This window comes from Haemaphysalis longicornis, unplaced genomic scaffold (assembly GCF_048455015.1).
Source record: "Haemaphysalis longicornis isolate Haplotype H1 unplaced genomic scaffold, Haemaphysalis longicornis Haplotype H1 scaffold_78, whole genome shotgun sequence".
Classification (NCBI taxonomy): domain Eukaryota; kingdom Metazoa; phylum Arthropoda; class Arachnida; order Ixodida; family Ixodidae; genus Haemaphysalis; species Haemaphysalis longicornis.
The window spans coordinates 541,761-565,062 of NW_027526441.1; the positions used below are offsets into that span (position 1 = coordinate 541,761).

General features: G+C 45.5%; 1 protein-coding gene across 1 annotated transcript in view; it reads left to right on the top strand.

Annotated features, from left to right (window-relative positions):
- Positions 1-23,101: 23,101 nt before the first annotated feature.
- LOC144148125 (uncharacterized) overlaps positions 23,102-23,302 on the top strand; it is a gene marked incomplete at its 5' end in the record, with an annotated part of 74,543 nt that continues 74,342 nt past the window's right edge. Inside the window, one exon of the mRNA XM_077679712.1 lies at positions 23,102-23,244. Within this exon, the coding sequence (XP_077535838.1) occupies positions 23,102-23,244 (143 nt within the window). The remainder of the gene's footprint in view (positions 23,245-23,302) is intronic.

Sequence of the window (23,302 nt, forward strand, 5' to 3'; positions counted from 1 at the left end):
GCTTTGTCTTCTCCTCCTCCTTCTTCTTCTTCAGCGGTTCCTCTACGGGAAGATGACGACCGTGGTTGAACGCCACGCTATCTCGTGGTGGATTCTTTGGTTGGCCAATTCATAGGGACATCCCGCCACAATCATCATCAGGGGTGCTGGGGATGGGGCGAGAGCAACGTACACTTCCTCCTCTTCACAGCTTTGTCTTCTTCTTCTTCAGCGGTTCCCCTACGGGAAGATGACGACGGTAGTTTAACGCGAAGCTATCTCGTGATGGATTCTTTGGTTGGCCAATCCTTAGGGGCATCCTGCCAAAATCATCATCAGAGGCGCTGCGGACGGGGCACGGACGCGGGACATCCCCCAATCAAGAGATGCATCGCATCTAATATGAATAAGCTACATGCCTTTCCGCGGATTATTCGGAGACGGTAATGATTGTTTCAGTGCTAAAACGTTCACGATGTGCAGCGGGAATTGCTTACTCCTCTGCATCAGACGCACGATACGCATGTAGTTTCCACGTGGTTGCAAATTCTGGTAGAATAAACGCTTTTCGTGATACTAATACACATGCACGAGCATTCATGCGCTTTATCGAACGACCGGAATGCTCAAACATTCACTGCAAGTGCGGGGCGTGCGAGCGTGAAGTCAGTTTCAGCCATCTACGCTACATCGAAACGCAGAAAGAGAGCCTTCTTTGTGCCAGTGCAATTTACTGAGTGATCGCTTTGAAAAATGCGTCTCCCGGCAGTAGACGGCTATGTGCCTCGGCCAAAAGCTACCACGAAGTACGACTTCGCAATTCCTTAAGAATCATCATCATCACCAGCCTGTCTACGCCCACTGCAGGGCAAAGGCCTCTCCCATTATTCTCGAATTACCTCGGTCCTGTGCCAACTGTGACCAATTTATCCCCGCAAACTTCTTGATCTCATTTGCCCATCTAACTTTCTGCCGCCCCCTGCAGCGCTTGCCTTCTCTAGGGATCCACTCTGTTACCCTTAATGACCAGCGGTTATCTTGCCTTCGCATTACATGCCCTGCCCACGTCCATTTCTTCTTCTTAATTTCTACTAATATGTCTTTAACACCAGTTTGCTCCCTGGCCCACTCCGCTCTCTTCTTGTCCCTTAATGTTACACCTAGCATTTTCCGCTCCATTGCCCGCTGAGTCGTTCTCAGTATAAGTTGAACCCTCTTAGTGAGCCTCCAAGTTTCTGCCCCGTAGGTGAGTACCGGTAATATGCAGCTGTCATACACTTTCTTCTTCAGCGACAATGGTAGGCTGCTATTCATTATCTGGGAATGTCTGCCATATGCACCCCACCCCATTCTGATTCTTCTAATTATCTCTGCCTCATGGTTGGGATCTGGGGTCACAACTTGGCCTAAGTAGATATATTCGCTTACCACTTCCACTGCCTCGCCACCTATCTCAAACTGCTGTGCTGTCCCGAGGTTATTGATCATTACTTTAGTTTTCTGCATATTAATTTTCAGGCCCACGGTTCTACTCTGTTCGCCCAGTGCGGAAAGCATGCTTTGCAATTCGTCCCCCGAGTTACTTAGCAAGGCAACGTCATCAGCAAATCTGAGGTTACTGAGGTATTCTCCATTAACCCTTACTCCCACCTGTTCCCAATCCAACGTTCTGAATACTTCTTGTAAGCATGCTGTGAATAACATTGGAGAGATTGTGTCCCCTTGTCTGACACCCTTCCTTATAGGTATTTTACTGCTCTCTTTATGGAGGATGATGGTAGCTGTAGGCCCATTATAGATATCCTCTAGTATTCTTACATAATGCTCATCTACCCCTTGGTTCCGTAATGCCTGAATGACTGCTAGGGTTTCGACCGAGTCAAATGCTTTCTCATAATCTATGAAGGCTATATATAGGGGTTTAGTATACTGAGCGCACTTCTCTATCACCTGATTGATCGTGTGAATATGGTCCATTGTTGAATAACCTTTACGGAACCCTGCTTGTTCTTTAGGTTGACTGAAATCTAAGGTTGCAGAGATTCGGTTAGCGATTACCTTGGTAAATACCTTGTAGACGACTGACAGTAAGCTGATCGGCCTGTAGTTTTTCAAGTCCTTCATGTCGCCTTTCTTATGGATTAGGATGATGTTCGCGTTCTTCCAAGATTCCGGTACCATTGCGGTCATTAGGCATTGCGTATACAGGTTTGCCAGTTTTTCAAGTACAATTTCTCCGCCATCCTTCAAGAGGTCTGCTGTTATCTGATCCTCACCAGGTGCTTTGCCCCCTTTCGTTTCTTTGAAAGCCTTCCTTAATTCTTCGGTCGTTACTGGTGGGATGTCTATGTCCTCTGAACTACTGTCTCGTTCGGCATTATCCTGTATGTCCCGGCTACTGTACAGATCCCTATAGAACTCCTCGGCCACTGTGACTATTTTATCCCTATTTGTGATGACATTGCCTTGCTTATCCTTAAGTGTATACATCTGATTTTTCCCCACGCCAAGACGTCTCTTTACTGCTTTCAGGCTACATCCGTTCTTTACAGCGTATTCGATCCTCTCCATATTATACTTCCGTATGTCAGCTGTCTTGCGCTTATTGATTAACTTCGAGAGCTCTGCTAGTTCTATTCTGTCGGCTGCAGTAGAGATTCTCATGGTTTGCCGTTTCCTGATTAGATCTTTCGTCTCCTGTGAAAGTTTACCAGTATCCTGTCTAGCCATAGTGCCCCCGACTTCTACTGCACACTCCGTGAGAATGCGTGTAAGGTTGTCGTTGGCTTCCTGTGTCGTAAGCTCGGCTTCCTCGGCTTCCTTAAGAATACTACCTACAAAAAAGGAAAAGTAACTGCTGCGAACTCAACCTGGAGCAGCTTATCAGTGCCCATTGGTCAACCACGTATGGGCGATCGGTTGCGATGACGAAACCGTTTAGCCAACTTAGCAGCATGATCCCATTTCGCTGAACAAAAAGCCTACAAATGGCCCAAGCACTGGGGCTTTTCGATTCACAGACTCGGAAGTCATCGCGGAGAGTTTGCCGGAGTGCGAGGATTTTCTTAAGCCATAAGGACACATAGGAGAATCGAATGTCAGACTGCTTCTCAGGGAGTCTGCGGTGAGTCCGGGAGTGTAAATCAAAAAGCCGTACTGTTGCTGCTTCCGCACTTAATATCCGCGGTCGAAGGGCGCTCTCAAAGATCTACGTACCCTCAAAACCAGCCGCTGACAAAAAAAAACTAGAGCTAACCTGCGACGCAAATGTCTATCACTGAACAGAACACCCCTGTCCTGTTATATACACAAGTCAAGCACCCAAAGCAGACTCGTCACTTATCTTAAATCACAGGCGGCATATCTTCCATTGTCTTCAAAGCAACTAAAAGAAAGCCAGTCGGCCAGGGTGTACGACTCCAGCAACTCAGCGGCAACCGGGAAGTCGAGGCCATGGCGATTGTGCAGGAAGAAGTAGTGGAGTACTGGCGCCAGTGTTTCGGTTTCAGCTTTGCCTGTTTTTTTCAGGACGTGCTTTATACGACTAGGCACGAACTGAACCAAACGCGTCAAAACAAGCACTAGGTTGAACATAGGCGAATAAAGCATCGCAAATAGAATGATCAAGCACCATACGTAGCAATAAGTTGGGTGTGTTGTGTTCTCCTGTCCATGAGCAAGTTGTGGAAACAAACCTACAACATCGTTTAAGGAAAGCACTTTTGGTTAACAAATAGCAAAAACAGGAACATTTTGCGGTTAAAACGCATTTATGTTATAGTGTTGGCGCTAAAGAAAAAAACGGCTGAGCGGGGATCTAACCACCAACCTTTGCAACAAAAAATGCATTACCAATGCAGCACCGCTGCGAAAACAACCGCTGTTCCAAAAAGACAATCCCTCCAATTCCTGGCTTAAAAACAAGAAGCGCTAATCCAAGTAGCTTTTATGGAATATGCCAAGTTTGCGGCAATCCCTTTTCAAAAAGGCAGTTATTGTAATTTTCTTGAAACGTTCAATACCACAGCTATTTTTCTGTTATTACAACCGCTTCGCTATAGAATGAATTTTGCCTTGGTGCCGTAATTCATTCGGAAAATGCATTTCCATCACCAATTCAGACGTCAAGCTTTCCATCACGCCAATATGGGCCGGCATTGCGCAACGTGCGTGCCAACACCTTTCAGCGTCACTTCAAGCAGCCTCCATTACAGTTTGTTATGTACATCAAGCTTTCCGATATGACTATTAACCGCACTAAACCTTGCCAACAATGAATCTGGATGGCTGGTTGATGGAATTTGCTACAGGGTAAAGATTGTATATCTGAAACCTACCCATCCAGCCTGCAAAACACCAATATTTTCTACTACATGCTCGTCGTCTCCCGACTCACTGAATTTTTTTATTTATCCCACACTGCCAGTTTAAATTACGTTTTAAAAAGTGACCCATAATTCCTGGACAGCTTCGTGCCAAAAGGGGGATGATTAGTTTTCAAAACACTATATCTGCCTTTTTTTTCGGACCTTCCCCTTTCACGCTTACGCAACTTCAGGCCAAGTGTGCTTTCATGGCATGTTGTACGGCTCCCCAACGTTTGCCTCTTCGCGGTTCATGTGCTGTCTTCTTGCTGTGGCTGTAACGTCAGCTAGAAATTACACAAAAAAGGCAACCATAACTTTCATCGATGCCTTTTTTAGTCAACCTTATAATTTGACTGTCAATACACAAGCGCAAGTTCAGTTGAGAACATTGCGCAGATTTTTCGGGGCCCTGTTGCGTCATTTTTGAAAGAATATTAGGGAGGAACATTATACGACACCGGTAAGTGGGCTATTTTCTATCTGCATAGTTTTGTGTCTGAATATTGTTTATCAGGGTTTCTAAGCGACCATTTGTAGGGTTTTGAATCAGATCTCGCTGTTTCAGACGCCTATAATATTTGAAAGGTAACACAAATAATCAACAGTTTAGTCGTAAGAGAAAATTTCGGCTCAAAGTAAGCTAAGCGTCCGAGAAGATTGGATACACTGTAAGCCTGCGTTGCACTACTCTAACTGGACGTGAGTTGTCGGCGGCAAAGGGCTCATTAATACTTTCATTCCCAGCTTCAAGTGTACACAATGAAAGCCCTAAATAACTATTTCGACTTCGACATGGTAAAAAGCCACTAGACGGGGACCGAAGAAGAAACAGTGACACGGGACGAGCGCTAGGCATCAACTAAGGCTTTATTGACAAGAAAGGCAACATGCATATAAATACGCAGAAACACTAAACAAGATACGGAAGGCGCAGTTTTCACAGAGGATGGGATTTAAGCTGCAGATAGGCTTTTTCTTTTAGGTCCAGAGCCAGAGACGGTGTGTTCACGCATTCATTATTTTCCTTGATAATACAGAACGCTGTATTGACAAGAACGCTGATAATACAGAATGGGTGACACACCGTCTCTGGCTTCTCACAAAAAAGAAAAACCCTATCTACAGCTTCAATCACATTCTCTGCGAAAGCTGCGCTTTTCGTATTTTCTTTAGTGTTTCTGCGCATTTATATGCATGTTGCCTTTCTTGCCAATAAAGCGCCCCAGTTGATGTCTAGCGCTCGTCCCGTGCCTCTGTCTACGTCGAGTGTGCTTTTTATTATGTTGAAGTCGTATTATCAACTAGCCAAAATTTTTGCGTTGAATAACTAATACGACAGTGTTTTTCATCATACCTGCCATTTCTGTCGATAAAACCTGACCTAACTTTGGCTGCACGTAAGAGACGTTGATTTGGATATTGTTATGTGCACGCTCATAAAATTCGAATAATTTTGTGTAGCCTTCTCAAAGCAACGAAATGTCGCAAGCTCCTGTAATGAATGTGGGGAGAGTAAAGTGTTTTTAGCTTTCCCAGGCACTGCATAAATCTGTCATGTTAACATAAAAATCGTCTTAAACAGCTTTCATTCACCAAATTCCCCATGATCTGGGCTTCCTGATTTCTTCCTATCTCCGTTTTTGTTCATTTGTTCGAAGTCGTCTTCGCAACGTGCTTGCTACGAACCACAACAGCATACTGGCCATGTGTCGTTACTCGGGCCATTCAGTGATTCCTTCCAGCTTAGTAATAGAGACTTCCATGCGACGCATGTAATATTGAGGAACCAAACCACGGCACGCTCCTTTTTATACGTATTTCATGCGCACACAAGACACTAAATCGAATCGATGCGTGCCCATAACGTGCATTCGTACGCTACCGCTCAGCAAAGCATCCACACTAGCACCGCGACGCTGCCGTCACCTATAGGTCGGTATCGCGGTGAATACTGGCTTATAATATTCTCGAAGCACGTCACTTTCTTGGTAGAGCGCGCTTTCTGACTCGAAAACAGACGCGTCTGGGGGCAGAGCTGTCGCTGTCGTTGAATTCCTGCAAAATGTTTCCGTAATTGTTCAATTTTTCAATCATCACAAGGTTTCTGAAGGTATCTTTATGAAGCCGCACTTGTGTGTGCTTATACTACTGCGCCTAACATACACATAATTTATTTATTACAGAAAAAAAGTCATTCGCATCATTGAAAACGTACAATATCTACAGGACGCAACAGCGCTCTTTCAAAAACACGCGATCATAAAACCGGAACATATACACCTGTTCAGACATTTGTGTACCTAAAAAGTGACGTTCAGGAAAGGCTTTAGTCATTTCTAGAATAAGCGGATCTCAATAGACCTAACAATGCATATCCCCTGCGCTACATATTGCCATGGCACATACCTTTTTTGCGCACTACTTACGGAACGCAACGACTTCGGCACGCATTAACCGCAGCGCTAAAGTACATAGATGGAAGATGCAGCGACATTCCAAACAATCCTCGTAACGCTACTTTTGCATTGTTCTTTTGAGGGTGTTCTTGAGCAGAAAATGTGACTTTTATTTTATTCTTCGCTCGTTATGCATTCATTTACATGTTTCTAAGAATGTATGACACCCAAAAACACTGCGTTGTACTGCAAGAATCCTGTATACCTTGCTACGCTGCTAGGTTATTTTTATTTTATCTGGTGATTTCTTGCTTATTTTAATGCAGGCGTACATTATTTGTATCCTCTTTCATGCTCAAGTATTGTTTCGCATTGCGTCGTTTGAGTTGCGGCAGTTGTACGCAACTTTTAATCCAGTAATGAAGCGTATGCTTTGTTTCAGGAGTGACGTGCATTTCAGTAGACGTGTTTAAAGTAGATTTATAACGCATTATTGCGGTTTTATTGCGTTGTAGCTTAGGTAAGATTTTTACTGTGTACGTTTATGCAACTTTTATATGCTATATTTTGTTTGCCTACTGCTTTCTTTCCTTGGTTTTCTCTATATTTTTTTTTTCTTTTTTCCTACGACGCTACTACAGCTGTGGAAGGGTGGATGGAGCTATGTCAAGCGGCGAAAGTGTAGCTTTTTCTCCAACCACCTTCTTCCGCTGTACACATGGCGAAAAATAAACTTGATTGATTGATTGATTGATTGATTGATTGATTGATTGATTGATTGATTGATTGATTGATTGATTGATTGATTGATTGATTGATTGATTGATTGATTGATTGATTGATTGATTGATTGATTGATTGATTGATTGATTGATTGATTGATTGATTTGGCGGTCTTTCTAACAACATCAAATTTTCAAATTTCAAATAGGATTTCAGATAGGCTCCCCAAGAATAAACTTTTTGTAGATGTAGTATTATTTTAGTCAGAGCCCCGTTATGGCAAAGTCAATAGTGGGCCGCATATGTGTTTTTTTTCCAAGAAAAAAATCTTTCCAATTTTAAAGCGCCTTTACGAGGTTCCCAAAATAAAACATTTGTGTAAAGGTAGATTTTTGCCTTTCAGAAAAGATTTTAAAAGAAGGCCACAGTGATACCGCATTTGCAAAGAAGTTTTAAAGAATGCTTAAAAAGCAGGCAGTAGGGCAAACGGTCACAAAGAAAAAAATTATCAGTATAACATATGTTAGTACATCCTGTGACATTCTCTTCAAACTTGCTAATGCGACAGAGAAATTTCAGCGAGGAGTTTGTAAATTTTATTTATCAAAGCAGTGAAGCCTAATGTTTACGGTAAAGGGATGTTGCAGCAGTAAAATACAACCAGCAAAAACTAACGATAGCCAACTGCACGAAGTGTAAGATAGCCCACTGCACGAAGACTAAAATTGCGTGCACCAGTGACTGGTTGGCAAGCCGGTAATCGATTTCCGCGCTACCAAAGCATTGTTCCTTGTAAACTTATACAAGTTAGGCAAGCTTATACAAGTTGTAAGCGGGACAAGCTGGCGCATCCGCTAATGCGGTTTTGGTGCGCTGGTTTTTTACCGATATTTTATAGTACTCAGCTACCGAGCTATTGTGTTCACCATTCTTGTACGTATTTCCAAAAAAGTAGAGTTGTAGAGCGCCTGTATGTTATTTAGCTCCCGCGCATTTTCACAACATCAATAATATCCTACTCATTTATCTACTCGTGATTATAGAACAGAACAGCTAAAATTGACTCCCTAAAAATTTATGCTGCGTGCACTGGTTGTTCTCTGTTTGAAAGTTGTAACATCTAGACGGGCTTGCGCTCGAGCTTGTTGGTATTGCATAAGGCTCATCTTAAACGCACAAAAATAACACGGGCAAAGAAAAAAAGGACAAGCGCTAACCTCCAAATGTACTTCATTGAACCAAGATGACATATACCTACAAATGTACTTCATTGAACCAAGATGACGTATACCTATACCAGTAAAAAGGGAACCTATACAGAAAAGATTGCAATTATAGAAAAAATTCAAATTACGAACCAAGTGTTTTTGTTATTCAAATAGTTTATAAAATTGTAGTAAAGATAAACGTTCAAGATGAATGAATTGTAATGAAGCCTAAGATGAACGTTGTACGATGTGTTTTTGGAACATTAGCCTGGATCCTGCGCTCATAAATGCACAGGTTTTGGAACAAATAATAGTTAAACCCATGGAATGTAACTACAAATAAAACTCTATCTAACGAAATTTCATCTTATGATTTTTCCGATCTAATGAAGAAATACGGAACACGGCTAAATACTTTTATGAAGTCGAACTAACGAAATAGCGTCAGCGCCACTCCAGATTTCACGACGTATTTTGAGAACCAGACACATTTCAAAAATGGGCTATTTGGAATGTGATTCGCCAGGACGCCACAAAGGTGGTTGCTCCAAGTCAGAAGAAAACAAAGCATTTAGATTCATTTTCACGAAGTCCTCTAATAAAGTTTTCCACAACTAGAACTCGCGGTTTCCCCCAGCGCCTGCGCATTTTCTTGGATCCTTCTTCTGAGACTTTGCATGTTGCGAAAAGTCTCGCGACCCTATGCTAACAAAGCGCGTGCAGGCGAAAATTATCAGCATTTTGCGACGGAATAAATCCGTTTCCCCCAGAACGCTTACAATTTTATTGTTATTATTTTCAGTAAAGACGTTTAGCGCCTCCCTACATAATTGGCACTCGAGTGCTGCGGCCGCCGCCATTACGCTGTCATGGTAGCCGCCTTGATGCGCCTTCCTTCAGACATCAAACTTGTTGTATCAACTGCTTGTAAAATTACAGTCCCGATTTTACAAAGTTCTCGATTTAACAAAATAATTCTGGTTCCCAGTGACTTCGTTAGATCGGGTTTGAAAAGTATAAATGTTGAAAATAGCAAGATGGCCGGAAAGGTAAATATTCCTTATGCCATCTCGTAAACGCCAGAACGACGTCTTGTACGTCTTGAAAGGACGCTTAGGTCTAAATACTATTTGCTACTACTAATCGCTGTTCTTATTGTGCGCTCAAATTTGAGCAAATACTGAAGCAGCAGCTAAACGTATTATTTCCGAGTGTGCAAACGTTTACCCTCACGTTTAAGTTATTATGTGTCCGGGGATCATTCTAAATTGGGAACTACGAACAGAAATTAATTTTTTTCACTGCTACAACTTTTTTCTTATACCTGTCACTGAGACATAGGTCTTCATTAGGTCCGGTGCTATCTCAATTTTAGAGCCTACGTGGAGGCCCATAATGAGTCACTCTCTTTGCGTAATAAATTATTTGTTTGACGCGTTTGTGTTGACAGCCTAACAAATTTTCTTTTTTTCTTTGACCTCACAACTGTTTTTTGATATTCATGGTACAAAAACTGGTGAAGCTTTCACTAAGTCGCGCAAGGCTTGAACGGTAGCAAAGCTGCAGGAATTCTTTCTACGTGAGCACTGGAGCACACTAATTTGTAAAAGTTTGAAATTGTATATTGACATGTTCCATCGCCGCTTTCAACTGTTCTAGTAGTGGCCATTATCATATGCATCTATATCTTTGTTTTCCTTCTGCGGAAAATTACATGCGCGGCCCGTCTTCACGACATCTCGAGCGCAGCGGCGGATCGTGCATGCACGACGCATGCGTGGCGTTCCTGGAGTCGCGGTGAGGTTCCGTGGACGAGGTGATGCGTCATCAGTAGCGTTAGTTGTTGCTAGGCAACGTGGCGTGTTCCTCGGGGTTTTCGCCAGTCTTTTTGTAAGCAACTGCGCGTGCCGGAGACGCTCAGCGGTCGCCGCGAGGCATGCGCTTACGAACACGCGGCATTTTCTCGCTCCTGACACCCGCGTGGTACTCATGTTTCATTTAACCAAAACATGTCACAGGCGCAAAAATGCTGCAATTCTCCGCAATCTCCACAAGTAACATTAGGGGAGATGATTTACAACTACATCAGGGAATTCCTGAATACCAGAACGGCACAGGTGAAGGTGGGACCCCGTTAATCGCCCGTAATCTTAACGTGGAGCATCGGAACTCCCCAAGGATCGGTTTTTTCTATTCCCATTCAATCCCAGAACAATCGACCTCGCCAATAAAATGCAAACCATGGATGAAGTACACCACAGCATTTACACCAACGATGTCACTTTATGGACAGCGGTGGGCAGACACCGGGACGTACAGCCTGTAAAAGGCTTGTCTATAACACAGCTTTCGTACTCTCAGCCCTCTCCTGCCCCGCCGGTGCGGGATTTGAATAAAACTACTCCGGAATTCTGAAGTCTTAGCCCTTCGCTTTTGCCTCCGACATGTTTGGAACGAGTATGTTTCGGCAGTTTTCGGATGTAGCTGGTTGAAGTTAAAATCGCTGTTATAGACAAGCGTTTTACCGACTGTACATGATCGCCTTCAATTGGCGGTGGACCTTGTTGAACAACACGCCAAAACACTCGGCCTTTTCTGTTCCCCAGAAAAGTTTGTACTGCGGTACAAGCTCACAAAACTACGCCGAAAGCATAGACACCCCCACAAAATCACAGCTTGACGCTGCGAGTAGGTGAAACTCCAATCCCCGAAGTGCCCGAGATACGTATCCTCGGCATCCACCTCCCGGCCAAGGGACACAATGGCAAGACAGTATCCACTCTTAAGAAAGCCACCAACCTGGTCACGAGACTCATTGCGCCGATAGCAAACAAGCACGAGGGCGTTAAGCAGAAGACGCAGCTAAATCTTTGCACTCGTAATTAGCATATTAGCATACGTAACCCCTTTCTCACCCCTTAAGCAGCAGAGCGCCACAAAATCAAGTCTCATCAAAAGAGCTCATAAGCAGGCTCTGGGAATCCCCATATGTGCGTCTAATAAGAAACCTGCTGCACTTGTGCACACAACACCCTCGAAGAGCTCATCGAGCAACATCGCATTGCACACCTCAAACGCCTGATCAAGACGCCCACCGGCAGGCAAATCCTCGAACCCCTACGCATTCCGTACGAGAGGACTTTTGGAGAAAAGCACTATGCCCCAGACCAACCACACAAAGGAATCTACATTCCTGCTTTCCTCAACAACTTGTATCTAATGTACAACGAAAAGCCAAGACAAATGCGAGCCCTAGCTTTAGAGAAACAACTGTGAGCAGAACCTCAAGTCGTCTACACGGACGCTGCATCTTACAAAAAACGCAGGTCCGTTGTCCCAGTTGTCACCGACGAGAAAGGAAAGGTTCTCACCGCTTGCTTCATCCGAAACCGACACCACGAAAAAGGTGAATAACTAGCCATAGCGTTAGCCCTAGCCACAGCCCAAGAGAAAAATATTCAGCCACTACCAGCCCGCAATCCGCAGCATCACAAACAGGAGAATTTCAAGTGCGGCACTACGAGTCCATGTTCAGCAGGACAAGAACGTACACGTACACACCATAACCACTTTAATACGCAAACCCGTACAGGCGGTGCTAGAGGGCAACGACCGGGCCAACGAAGCTCCTCGAGCATTCCCCTACCGACAGCCCCTTCAAGACACCCTGCCGACAACACCAAGGATCAGCCTGTGCACCTACCAGGATGTGCTTCATGAATAGAGACGCAAAAGGCGGACATGCTCTGCCGCCGACCCCTTGCAGACAAAAAAACAGGAAAAAGCGTGCAGACGTCTTCGGACTAATAGCTATCCAAGCCCACGTCTCTACACGAACTTCCATCCAGAAATTTATTAGAGTGAATGTAAACACTGCCCGCAGTTTGCGCGATTGGCACACATGCTCTGTAAAGGCCCTGTCATAAAATGAACAGACTTTAGCAATCCAAAGAAAACATTTATTATCAACACCAAAGAGCAGTGGGAGACCGTGATGCTTAGCGAGGACCCTGCCATCCACCAGTGGGCCGTCTTGAATGCCGAAGATGCCACCAGGAGCCAAGACATGCTGGCCCTCGTCTGAAGCACGCTTTCACAAGTTTTTTGGGGCTAAATGTGCTAAAGCTAGCGCAGGCCACGGACGCCTGACGGGTGCACACGCTCACGAGCGCACGGCAATTTTTAACGCCTTGCGGGCACACATCATGGCCAGCTTCAACAGCTCCGCTGTTAAAATAAACAGTGAGTACGCAAAATTGAGCAGCCCGTTATAAGCAAACGAATATTTTTTTGTCCAGTCAAAAATAAAAAAAAACAGCTCTGGTGTAAATGGCATTTCGTTTCCTCTTTGAGATTGACCATTTTTCAATCCCGATGCACTCTTTCTTTTACAGTCCCTGAGAAATTAAAGCAATCAATGCGGAGAGTGATAAAGTTTACAGCTCAATATGGAGATAATCAAACACTTCTCGTAATATAGGAGGCTTCAGTCCGCAATGTTGAGTTGACTGAGTATTAATTTCTGTTTGCTGGATTGAGAAAACTGAACAGCTTTAAAGGCACATCGAAACAAGTCAACCTATGAAGGCAATGTAATGTGCTAGCTACAGACTTTCATTGAATTATTTTAAGTCTCTAGCTTCGGCTGCAACCTCGTGGGCGCCTAACGGCAATTTAATGGGCTACTGATGCAATTTTTTTTAAATAACACTAGAAAAGCTTAGGTTTGGTTGAAACCTCTTGGAGTATGAGGGTAATATAACGTGCTAATGAAACACTTTTATTGACTAACACCAGGGGACTTAGGTCAGGCTGAATCCTCCTGAACGTCTGAGGGTAATATGAAGTGCTACTGATACACGTTCATTGAATAACACTAGGAGGGCTTAGGTTGGGTTGAAACCTCCAGGGCTTATGTGAGTAATATGACGTACTACTGGTACGCTTACTGAATAATGCTAGTGATGCTAGGTTGGGCACGTGGTTGGGCTGAAACCTCGTGGTTGTATTACGGTAATATAAGGGGCTACTGAAATACTTTTATTGAATAACCCATAGGGGGCTAAGGTTGGACTAAAATCTCCTGGACGTATGAGGTTAATGTGGGGTGCTACTGATACACATTTATTGGATAACACTCGGAGGCCTTAGGTTGGTCTGAAAACACCTGGGCGTATGAGAGTAATATAAGATAGTACTGATACACTTTTATGAAATAATCGTACGGGTGGTCAGGTAGCGCATACATGTTTTTGGCGCATGAGGGTAATATTGCCACGAAGCCCAAAACAACACAGTTGTCTTGAACGAAATACAAGTTTATTGATGCCAACTTCTGCTTCCCAGAAACTGAATACCCAGGCGGCGAAGCAGATCAAGAAATTGACGTGCGCAGTCGGGGGCCGGAGAATCGAATACCGCCACGTTTGGCCGGCGAGTATTTATCTTTCGGCGCGATTCTTCCTCAAAACGTTGAATTACAACGAGAGCACTGGAGATCACAGACGATTATTCTGAGCTAGTGATGCCATGGCCAAACACTCAACTTAATAATATAAGCTATCCTGTGTGGCATTTAAAAGAAAGTCAAGGTTACATGCACTTCAGTTCAAACACTGATAATACAGCTGGGCGCCGCCGGGTGGTAAAAGCAAAATAGAAGTCTACAAACACAGTGCACGGTTTGCGGCCTTACCCCCTCTAAGAGTGCATCGACCCGATAATAAAACGACAGTCCGAACAAAAAACAAAAGCCCGTAATCTTGCGTAGTAACGTTTGAGGCAAACCCCGTGAACGACTTTGTGCCGCGTGCGTGCTCGTGGTGTGCCAGAATCATCGTCGGGGAGAACCTCGTCGATAAGTTGGCCAACACGTCATTCAATTCGGTATAGGGCCGGAGGTACCATCACAGCTGCTTCTCAATCAGTCCGCGTCTTTGCATGGGTGTCGAAACCCACACAAGATCACCTTGGTGACACTCGGCGTCTCGGCGTCAGAGATTGTAGCGTCCGGCATCCGCCAGCTGCTACTTTGTAGTACGTCCGCTAGCAAGCTTGCGGCTTCCTTCGCATGGTGCAGGTAACCCTGGACGTCCGCGATGAGGTCGTCGTCATCTACGAGCGGCAGCGTGGCGTCAAGCATCGACGATCGCTGGGGACAACAGAAAACCTCTGAGTCATCGGCGTAGTTTCCTGGACAGCTGTATTGTACCCGCTGGTGACACAAGCTAGTATTTCGTCCCGTGGTCTTCCGGGGATCGGCGTTGCTGTAACGTAGGACGCCTTGCGTGTGCTCCGCAGTGAGTGCCGTTCCGCTGTCCGGGGTTAGTACTTCAAGGTATCCTTGTCGCAGCACAACTTGGTGGATAAAGAGCAAGTTCTGCAGTTCTTGTGTAGTCCCCGTCGGAAGATCGGCGGTCTCTGCGTAGTCGTTTGTAGTCGGTTGCTACGATATTCCTCTTGTTCTTGGATCGTGACATAGAAAACGGGCCCAGAAGGTCCATTCCGATCTGTTGGAAGGGCCTTGATGAGACGGCGATAGGTTGCAGAAGTCCGGCGAGTCCCGTCCGTGACGTTTTTCGTCGCTGGCCGTCACAACAGCTCTGGACATAGGGGAGACACCGGATGTAAGATGAGGCCAATAGTACTTCACCTTGATTTTTCTAATAGTGCGTGCTGTGCCGAGATGTCCGGAAAACGGGTTCTCTGGACACGCTTCGAAAATTTCATCCCGAACGTCTGCGGCGAGGACAAGATAATTTGTTCTCGTTCCTGGGTTGAAAATCGTCTTCACGAGGACGGAGTTTTTGAGGCTGAATGCAGGTAAGTTGCTGAAGTGGCGTCCTTCGAGGTAGTCAATTATAACGTGTAAGTCGGGGTCCGCACGCTTCCGGGTGGCTAGGTCGCTCTGATTAACGACTCCGAAGAATGCGCCCTCTTCGTCAGAGTCTTGTGGTGGTGGGTCGACGGGCCGCAAGGCACACTGCCATGATTGGAAGCGCAACAAAAACACACGGATGAAGAACAGAGTAGACGAGACAGGCGCTAACTTCCAATTATTTTGTTCTGTCTCGTCTGTCTCGTCTACTGTCTCGTCTACTCTGTCTCGTCTCGTCTACTCTGTTCTTCGTCCGTGTGTTTTTGTTGCGTGTCAAATCATGGCATCTATTCACGAACTAGCCCAGCAAGAAGTTATTTTCGAGACACGCTTTCGGCGTCGTAAGTGGTCTTGCCAGATTTGTAGACTATTTTGACGTTTACTTTTTTCGGGAGCAAGCTCCACCTAGCGAGGCGGCCGCGGGGGTTTTTCGAATTTGCAAGCCGAATCAGTGAATGGCGCCCTGTCACAACATTACTCGGTCTGCCATCCACGTATACGCGAAATTTTAAAATGGCCCATATAATAGCGAGGCACTATTTCTCAGAGGCTTAGTAGTTTTTCTCTTCCTTTGACAGACCATGGCTCGTATAGGCGATTACTTTTACGCAACTGCTTTTCCTTTGCACGAGGACGACGCCCAGGCCTATATCACCGCGGCCGTGCAAATTTCTGTTTCGGCGTTTTCGTCGAAGTGAGCGAGCAGAGGCGGGCTTTGCAAACGTTGTTGCAGCTTGCAGAGTGCTTCCTCTTCAGCGTTTTCCCAGCTGAAAGAGGTGCTATATTTCGCGAAGCGTGCGAAGTTTCCGAAGAAGCGCCCGGTTGTACGCGCACAGTCAGCGGAATCTTCCCACGCCCATCTTGTCTTGGTCTTCGGAAGTTCGCTATAACTGAAGTTTTTGCGGCGTCAAGCAGGCCTACTGCGGCGTTGACGACGCGGCCCAAAAACTTGAGTTCCTCTTACGAGAAGCGGCATTTTTCAGCCTTTAGCCTTAACCCCGACGTACGAATTGCCCCGAGTAGAGATTCCAACATTGCAAGGTGTTCGTCGAAAGTCCGCGCGAATAACACATCACCGAGGTATAAAATGCAAGTGTGCTAGTTCAGTTCAGCTAGCACAATATCCATGATTCTTCGAAGCTTTGCGGGTGCCGTGCATAGCCGAAACGGCATCACCATGAAGGGGTATAGGCCGTCAGGGGCTATGAATTCAGGCTTTTCTGTCTCTCTCTCTCTTCCACGTCAATTTGCCAGTAGCCTGTCTTCAGATACATCGAATACAAGTACTTCGCGCGGCAGAGGGGGGTCAAGGGCATTGGCGATTCGTGGTAGGGGGTACACGTTCCTTTTGGGGATTTCTTCCGTCGCTGGTAGTCAATGAACACGGAACCTTAACGTCCGTATTTTCCTCTAAGAGTATGACCAGCAGAGTCGAGGAGATTTTTGATGGCTTTATAATGTCGTCGCTGAGCAGGTCTTCGACTTGTGCTGGGATGGCTCCCCGCTCGAGTTATGACACGTCGTATATATATATATATATATATATATATATATACTAACTGTCGGGTAGGTCGGGATCCATCTTTGGTTATAATTTTGTGCTTCGCTCGAGGTGTCTGGCGTAATTTTAGGTTGGCCTTCTGCTGTGCGTACGTGCGGACCGTCAATCTGGTCGAACTTTCTTCATCTTAGACACCAATGACACGCTCATTACTGAGTACTCGGCTCCCATGTGTATCAGTGAGACTACATTAGAGCCGCCGATGGACAACTGGCCTTCGGACGCTGCTTTCCTCGAGTGCAGGTACGTCGGGGCGTCGTATCTCGGCTTGTTCCTGTTGACTATTGGGCACTATGCGCCGTCGTTGTCGCTGTCTTCTCAGCGGCAGGGTCGGTCTTGTCGGATACGCGTGGCGCCGTTTGGTGCCTTCGTGTTCTGGAGTCACATAAGGGTTAGATCGGGTTGTCGGGCTGATGGCATGTCGTGAATCACGGTCTTCGGCGCGCCCTTGCGTCGTTGGAGGGTTTTCGATTTTTCACCGTAGAGCGCCCTGACCTCCCGAGGTTTCTTTTTTAGTTTCCCCTATGTGGGCTGCGGGATCTCAAACGCGTGCAGCCTGCGTTCCTTCGACAGCTTCCCGAGCAGTATGGGCAGGACTTCGTATGGGTAAATGCACTGGTCTTGGGTAGGTGTTGGACAGGTATTCTTCGTTCTCAGTAGGGCGCTGTCCGGGTAGGGTCCTGGTGCGTCGAAGAACCATCGCAAACCAAGCCGAGGGGCAGCGACGGTACATGTGGTCGCCCTATCTGCAGTGGTAGCACAGCAAACGATTATAGGAAGTTCGACATACGTCCGTCTTCCTCGGCGTCTGGTTTCGGACTACTGGGGGTCGGGCGAGTGACAGTGGGCGGCGGGACTGACGACGAGTTGGAGCTGGCGGATCGGACAAATAGCTCCGGCGTAGGACGTACCTCGTAGCTCACGGGGTGCTTCCGATGACGTAGAAAATCCCAGTGCGTGTTGAACTTCTCGGATCACGTCTGTTAGGGAGGCAACTTGGCATTACTGGGAATGCTTACCGCAGCTTTTCTCTAGCTACTGCACGGGTGGTCTCGCGCAGTACATCGCACCTGAGAGCTCCGGCACCAATCGCCTCCAAGAAAAGCGAGTTAACAAGGCGGTCGTACTGTCTCGTTCGAATTTTGAGCATCTTCTCCATCACTGCACCTTAAGGCGCGAATTCGGTTACCGTCTCTAGTGGGGTGGGGAGGTTGGCGGACAACGCAGGCGAAAACTCTTGCTTTGCCCCTCGCATCAAAAACCTTAGTTTCCCTTCTTTCTCTCCTCGACAAAAATCACGACCCCTTCGTTGGGGTGTTGCGAGCGCGTTTCCAGCAAAACTGCAGCTGGTTAATTTCGCACGACGGTGGAGAATGTTTTACAGAACTCGCGTTTTAAGAGAGTCGATTCGGTCAGGAAGCGTTCGTGGCCCTCGAACCAAGCTCGAGCAGCATCTTCTAAATAGAACAAAACATGGTGGAACGTTTCTTCGTAATCCCACCTGTTAAAGATCCGGACGTGCTCTACTTTCTCCCACCAGGCCTCAGGGTTTTCACTTGGACATTCGCTGAACGATGGTGGTTCCCGGGGCTGCTTCGGGACGACGGCAGGCGTGGCTTCTTGCACCTTGTTGCCGCTTGTAGTTGTATTTCTCTTGGTTCTTTCTGTTAGTAGTTCTTCTGTTAGGAGGCCAGACTCGGTCGGTAAACCTTGAGTCGGCGGCTAGCTCGGCTTGGGCAGGCTTGGGCTGGCTTGTCGGATTCCAGAGGGCGTCGGGAGCATAAAGGGGTGTACACAACACCTCAACCAGATATCGCGAATCCAGAGACGACACAGTTGTCTTGAAGCAGGAACTAGTTTATTGGAGTGAACGTGTGCTTCCCTGGCAACTCGAATACCGCGCCGGCTGCCCTGCCAGTATTTATCTTTCGGTTCAATTGTTTTTCGAAATGTGAAATTACAACAAGATCGCTGGTGATTAAACAAGGTTATTCCATTCTAGTGTCGTCAGGGACAAACACTATCCCTATCAAAATAAGATAGCTGGTGTGGCACTGAAAAGAAAGGAAATGATACATACGTTTTGCTTCAAACACTGGTAACACCGCCGGGCGCTGCCGGGTTGTAAAAACAAATATGAAATATACAAACAGAATGCATGATTCGTGGGAATATAAGGTGCTACTGAAACTGTTATAGAGTAACAATAGGGGTGCTTAGGTTGGGCTGAGACCTTCCGGGCGTATGAGGGTAATATGAGGTGCTAGTGATACAATTTAACTGAATCACAGTAGGATTGCCTTCGTTGGGCGGAAACCTCGTGGGCGTTGAGGGTAATATTAGGTGCTACTGGTGCGCTTTTTACTGAAGAACACTAGGATTGCTTAGATTCGGCTGAAACCTCGTGGGCGTAGGACTGTAATTAAGGTGCTACTGATACACTTTTATGCTTTTATGAAAGAACAGTGCGAGTGCTTAGCTTAGGCTGAAACATTGCAGACGAAAAGGGTAATATAAGGAGCTAGCGATAAAGTTTTATTCAATAATCACAGAGGTGCTTAGGTTGCGCTCAAACATGGGGGGGGGCATGTGAGCGTAATAGAATGTGCCAGTGATGAACGTTTACGGCATAATCCTAAAGGTGCTTACGTTGCCCGTAAATCTCGTGAGCTTGTTTACTTATATTGTTCGTCTGCATTGTCACTAGAGCCTCCACAGCTGGGAATCAAACCTGTGGTTTCGTATGCGGCCTGTTGAAATCCTCAGCCTCTAAAAAAAGTGTCGTAATAATTCGACATTACGCCAACAATTTCATCAGTGATCAGTTTTTACATGACTTAACAACGTGTGGGTTCAGCGCACAAAATATTTAGAACTTTTGAAAGCCCCTGTGCCATACACTCCCTATGAAGTTCCATTGATTTCTATAGTCGTACTCATTTATTTATTTATTTATTTATTTATTTATGTATTTATTTATTTATTTATTTATTTATTTATTTATTTATTTATTTATTTATTTATTTATTTATTTATTTATTTATTTATTTATTTGTTTGTTTATTTGTTTATTTATTTATTTATTGATTTATTTATTTATTTACTCGTTCGTTCTTTCGTACTGCAGCCTCACTATACTTTTCAGTGTGCGTAAAAGGTAAATACAATGCATACAAACAACGCAAAACAAACAGCAGAACATACAAAATGCATACCAAGCGAAAGGCGAACGGTCCAAACGAGACAAAACATAGCTTACTACAAGGGCTTCTCGAATGAAGAGATTTACTGCTTTGTAACTGTTTTGCCAGTAATACCGTTCAAATAAACAATACTGCCCAGAGAGAAGTTCATTTCACTTTAACTTGGTGCTTATTGACCTGATAGGCCATGCACTCAATCGGACGATCCTCTACGGTTCATTGTGTTTATTTTTGGCGGAGAGGTGAACCCAGTGAAACCTCCGTAGAGGCAGGCTTGTAGGGAAGGGTGCCGATACCGAAGAGCAGGGCCAGGTATAGGGACAGCCACACCCACCACAGCCTCGGTACTAATGGTTCCGAAAGCGTTTCGAAGAGATTGCAGCCTCTCTCATGCTTCCCCTACCTCGTTCAATCCACCCTAGCAGCGAGCGCCGCACTTTCGTGCTTGAGTTCTTATGCTACGCTTTCCCTGAACCAAAGTGTTCTAGAACCCTCCTTCCCACCATCCACTCTACATCCTACTCCACCACCTGCAAATTCGGCGTTCAATCCTGCACAACCTATCGCATAAGTTGGGAATGCTCCCTTACCCTTTTTCCTTACTCATATCTTCACACCACACCCCCAGCATTGGGGGGCAAGTTGGCCAGCTTAGAACCTCAGGACAACTTTCTCTTGGTCTAGAGGTATCGGCTGACCGCGACTAATCAGGGACTTTTGCAATGGAGACCCCCCCCCCATCATGGGCCCCATTACCCAGAAACGTTTGTTACCACGTTATGTATTCGTCCTCTTCCATAAAAGTACAATTCCATGAATGGAAGTGCTCACACGAAGCTTTACCTAAAACAGAACTGCTTTGCAGGAGTGTTGCGGTTTTGTAATTACGCAATATTAGATGTTTCTTACACAGAACACCGATTGAAGTTGAGATAAAGCAGATTGCCCTGCTTGTGTTCAAGCCCGCCGCGATGACTTAAGATAAGGCGTTGTGCTTCCGAGCCCAAAGAAGCAGGTTGGATCCCGGCCAAGGTGCCTTTTTTTCAGGTGGAGACGAAAAGCTAAGGCACCTGTTTGTCAACATTTCGGCGCAGGTTAAAGATCTACCCTTGCTTAATATTAATGTGAAGCCCTCCACTACGGTGGGCCTCAAACCAAAGTGTAGTTTTGGGGTGCTAAACGCTACAATTAGCGGCTTGTTTTCGAGGTCCCACCTAAAGGCAAAAAGCGGCAAACCCTTCAAAAGTTGGTAGAAGAAACAACAGATTCATATGTAGTTTTACTAACCTAGCTTGTGTACCAAACGACGATATCGGAGGAGTCTACTTTGACACAGTAAACGACTGAATGACTGACAAACCTGGCTGACGCTGACTTCTGGACCGCATTAAGCATCTTACATGCATTATTGAGGCAGCAATATACTACACGGCGGCAAAACTTTAGTGAAGACACGGAGAGGCAGGAGAGCAAAAATGGCCAAAGCTACGACACGTAGCAGCGGTGGAGCTGCTTGCGCAGCTGCTGGCCGGCTTCGGGAAGCGGCGCGCATGCCGCCTGGCATCGCAGCGTAACACAGAGCATGGAGCGAGGACATGACGATTAGGAGCAAAAACATGAAACGGGAATGACGCCGGTGAAATGTTTTTGGTAAACAACAACAGCAGTGACCGCCAGACGATGCGAAGAGTGAAAGGAGAAAAAGTGACCACGGAGAACGTAAGAACTAAACGCACAGCTGGCATGGTGTGCAAAGGATGTGAGAAACCGCCGTGTTAGGAGCTTCAAAGTCCAGAGGAATTCGTGAGCATCGGGCTGAGGCTCAAGTGCGCGATGAAGAGAGATGACATGCCCGCACATTCTGAAAGAGCCACCACTAAATTTTTATTTTTTTCCTTAAGTAAGCGTTGTTCTAAATAAACAAAACAGACGTCCTGGTTCCCTTCACTTCTCGTTTCCAGATTCAACTGCATATGTTCGTTTTGTTTTGCTGCATTGCCTATTCCTATAATCTAGTGCTCCTACAAAATACTCGCCTGCTTGCAACAGATAAGCATATTGTTTTTTGTCCAACATAAATCATGAGACGAAATTTTTGACACCAATATACATCCGACGTAAACCGCAAACTCAGTGAGGGAAGGCTGGCGCATTGTTTTCGCTTGACTTTGTGCCTAAAAAGTATACTAATCTAAAAAAACAAATTAAAAGCTTCGATTTATCAAAGGCGTTATTCTGCAAGCTCCCCAGTCTTTTCCAATAAATTCATTTAAATTAGTTTTCGGATTTGGATTAGTTTGGATTCGGATTTCTCGCGCTTCATTACCGGTCAAGCACAAATTTTAGCGCTTTCTTTTGATTATATTACCCCAGAGCCTCTGCGTTCTTTTCGCATCCACAATAAAAATCATACAACACCATCGCAGTCTAAAATGCATAAGATATTTGAGCTCATTGGCACGGCTCACTTTCTAGCATTTCTACAGTAAAGCGGTGTTCCTCTAATATTTGGCTTGCCTTTGGAAGCAGCAGTACTTCGCTCTGGTCATATTAAATAAAAATGTCAACTGGCCTTACATGTAGCCTTAAGCTTAGCATTAGCAAACAAAACTAGTCGGGCATCTTCCATAGGCCACCATATATACGTCAGGACCAACAAATATCAAGCCTGGAGGGAAAAAGCCACTGACCATGTTCGTGACGAACTCAGGCCGGTGTCGAAAGGTTGCCATTTCTGCGCAGTGCATCAGTCTTTTTACATCACCTTTGATGAGGAGGTAACGCTGAAAACCACGAATCGCTCAACAGTGGCCAGCCATACTCCACGAAGCTAGTCACCATCGCCTACAACACTACAAAGCTAAGACTCAAGAAAATCAACCAACACCATGTCCGGCTTCCACCCCATTCTTGGGTTGCTCGCTGTCGCGGTCTGTATAAGGTGCTCCATTCATTTTGTTTTATGCAATTTTTATAATTTGTAAATGT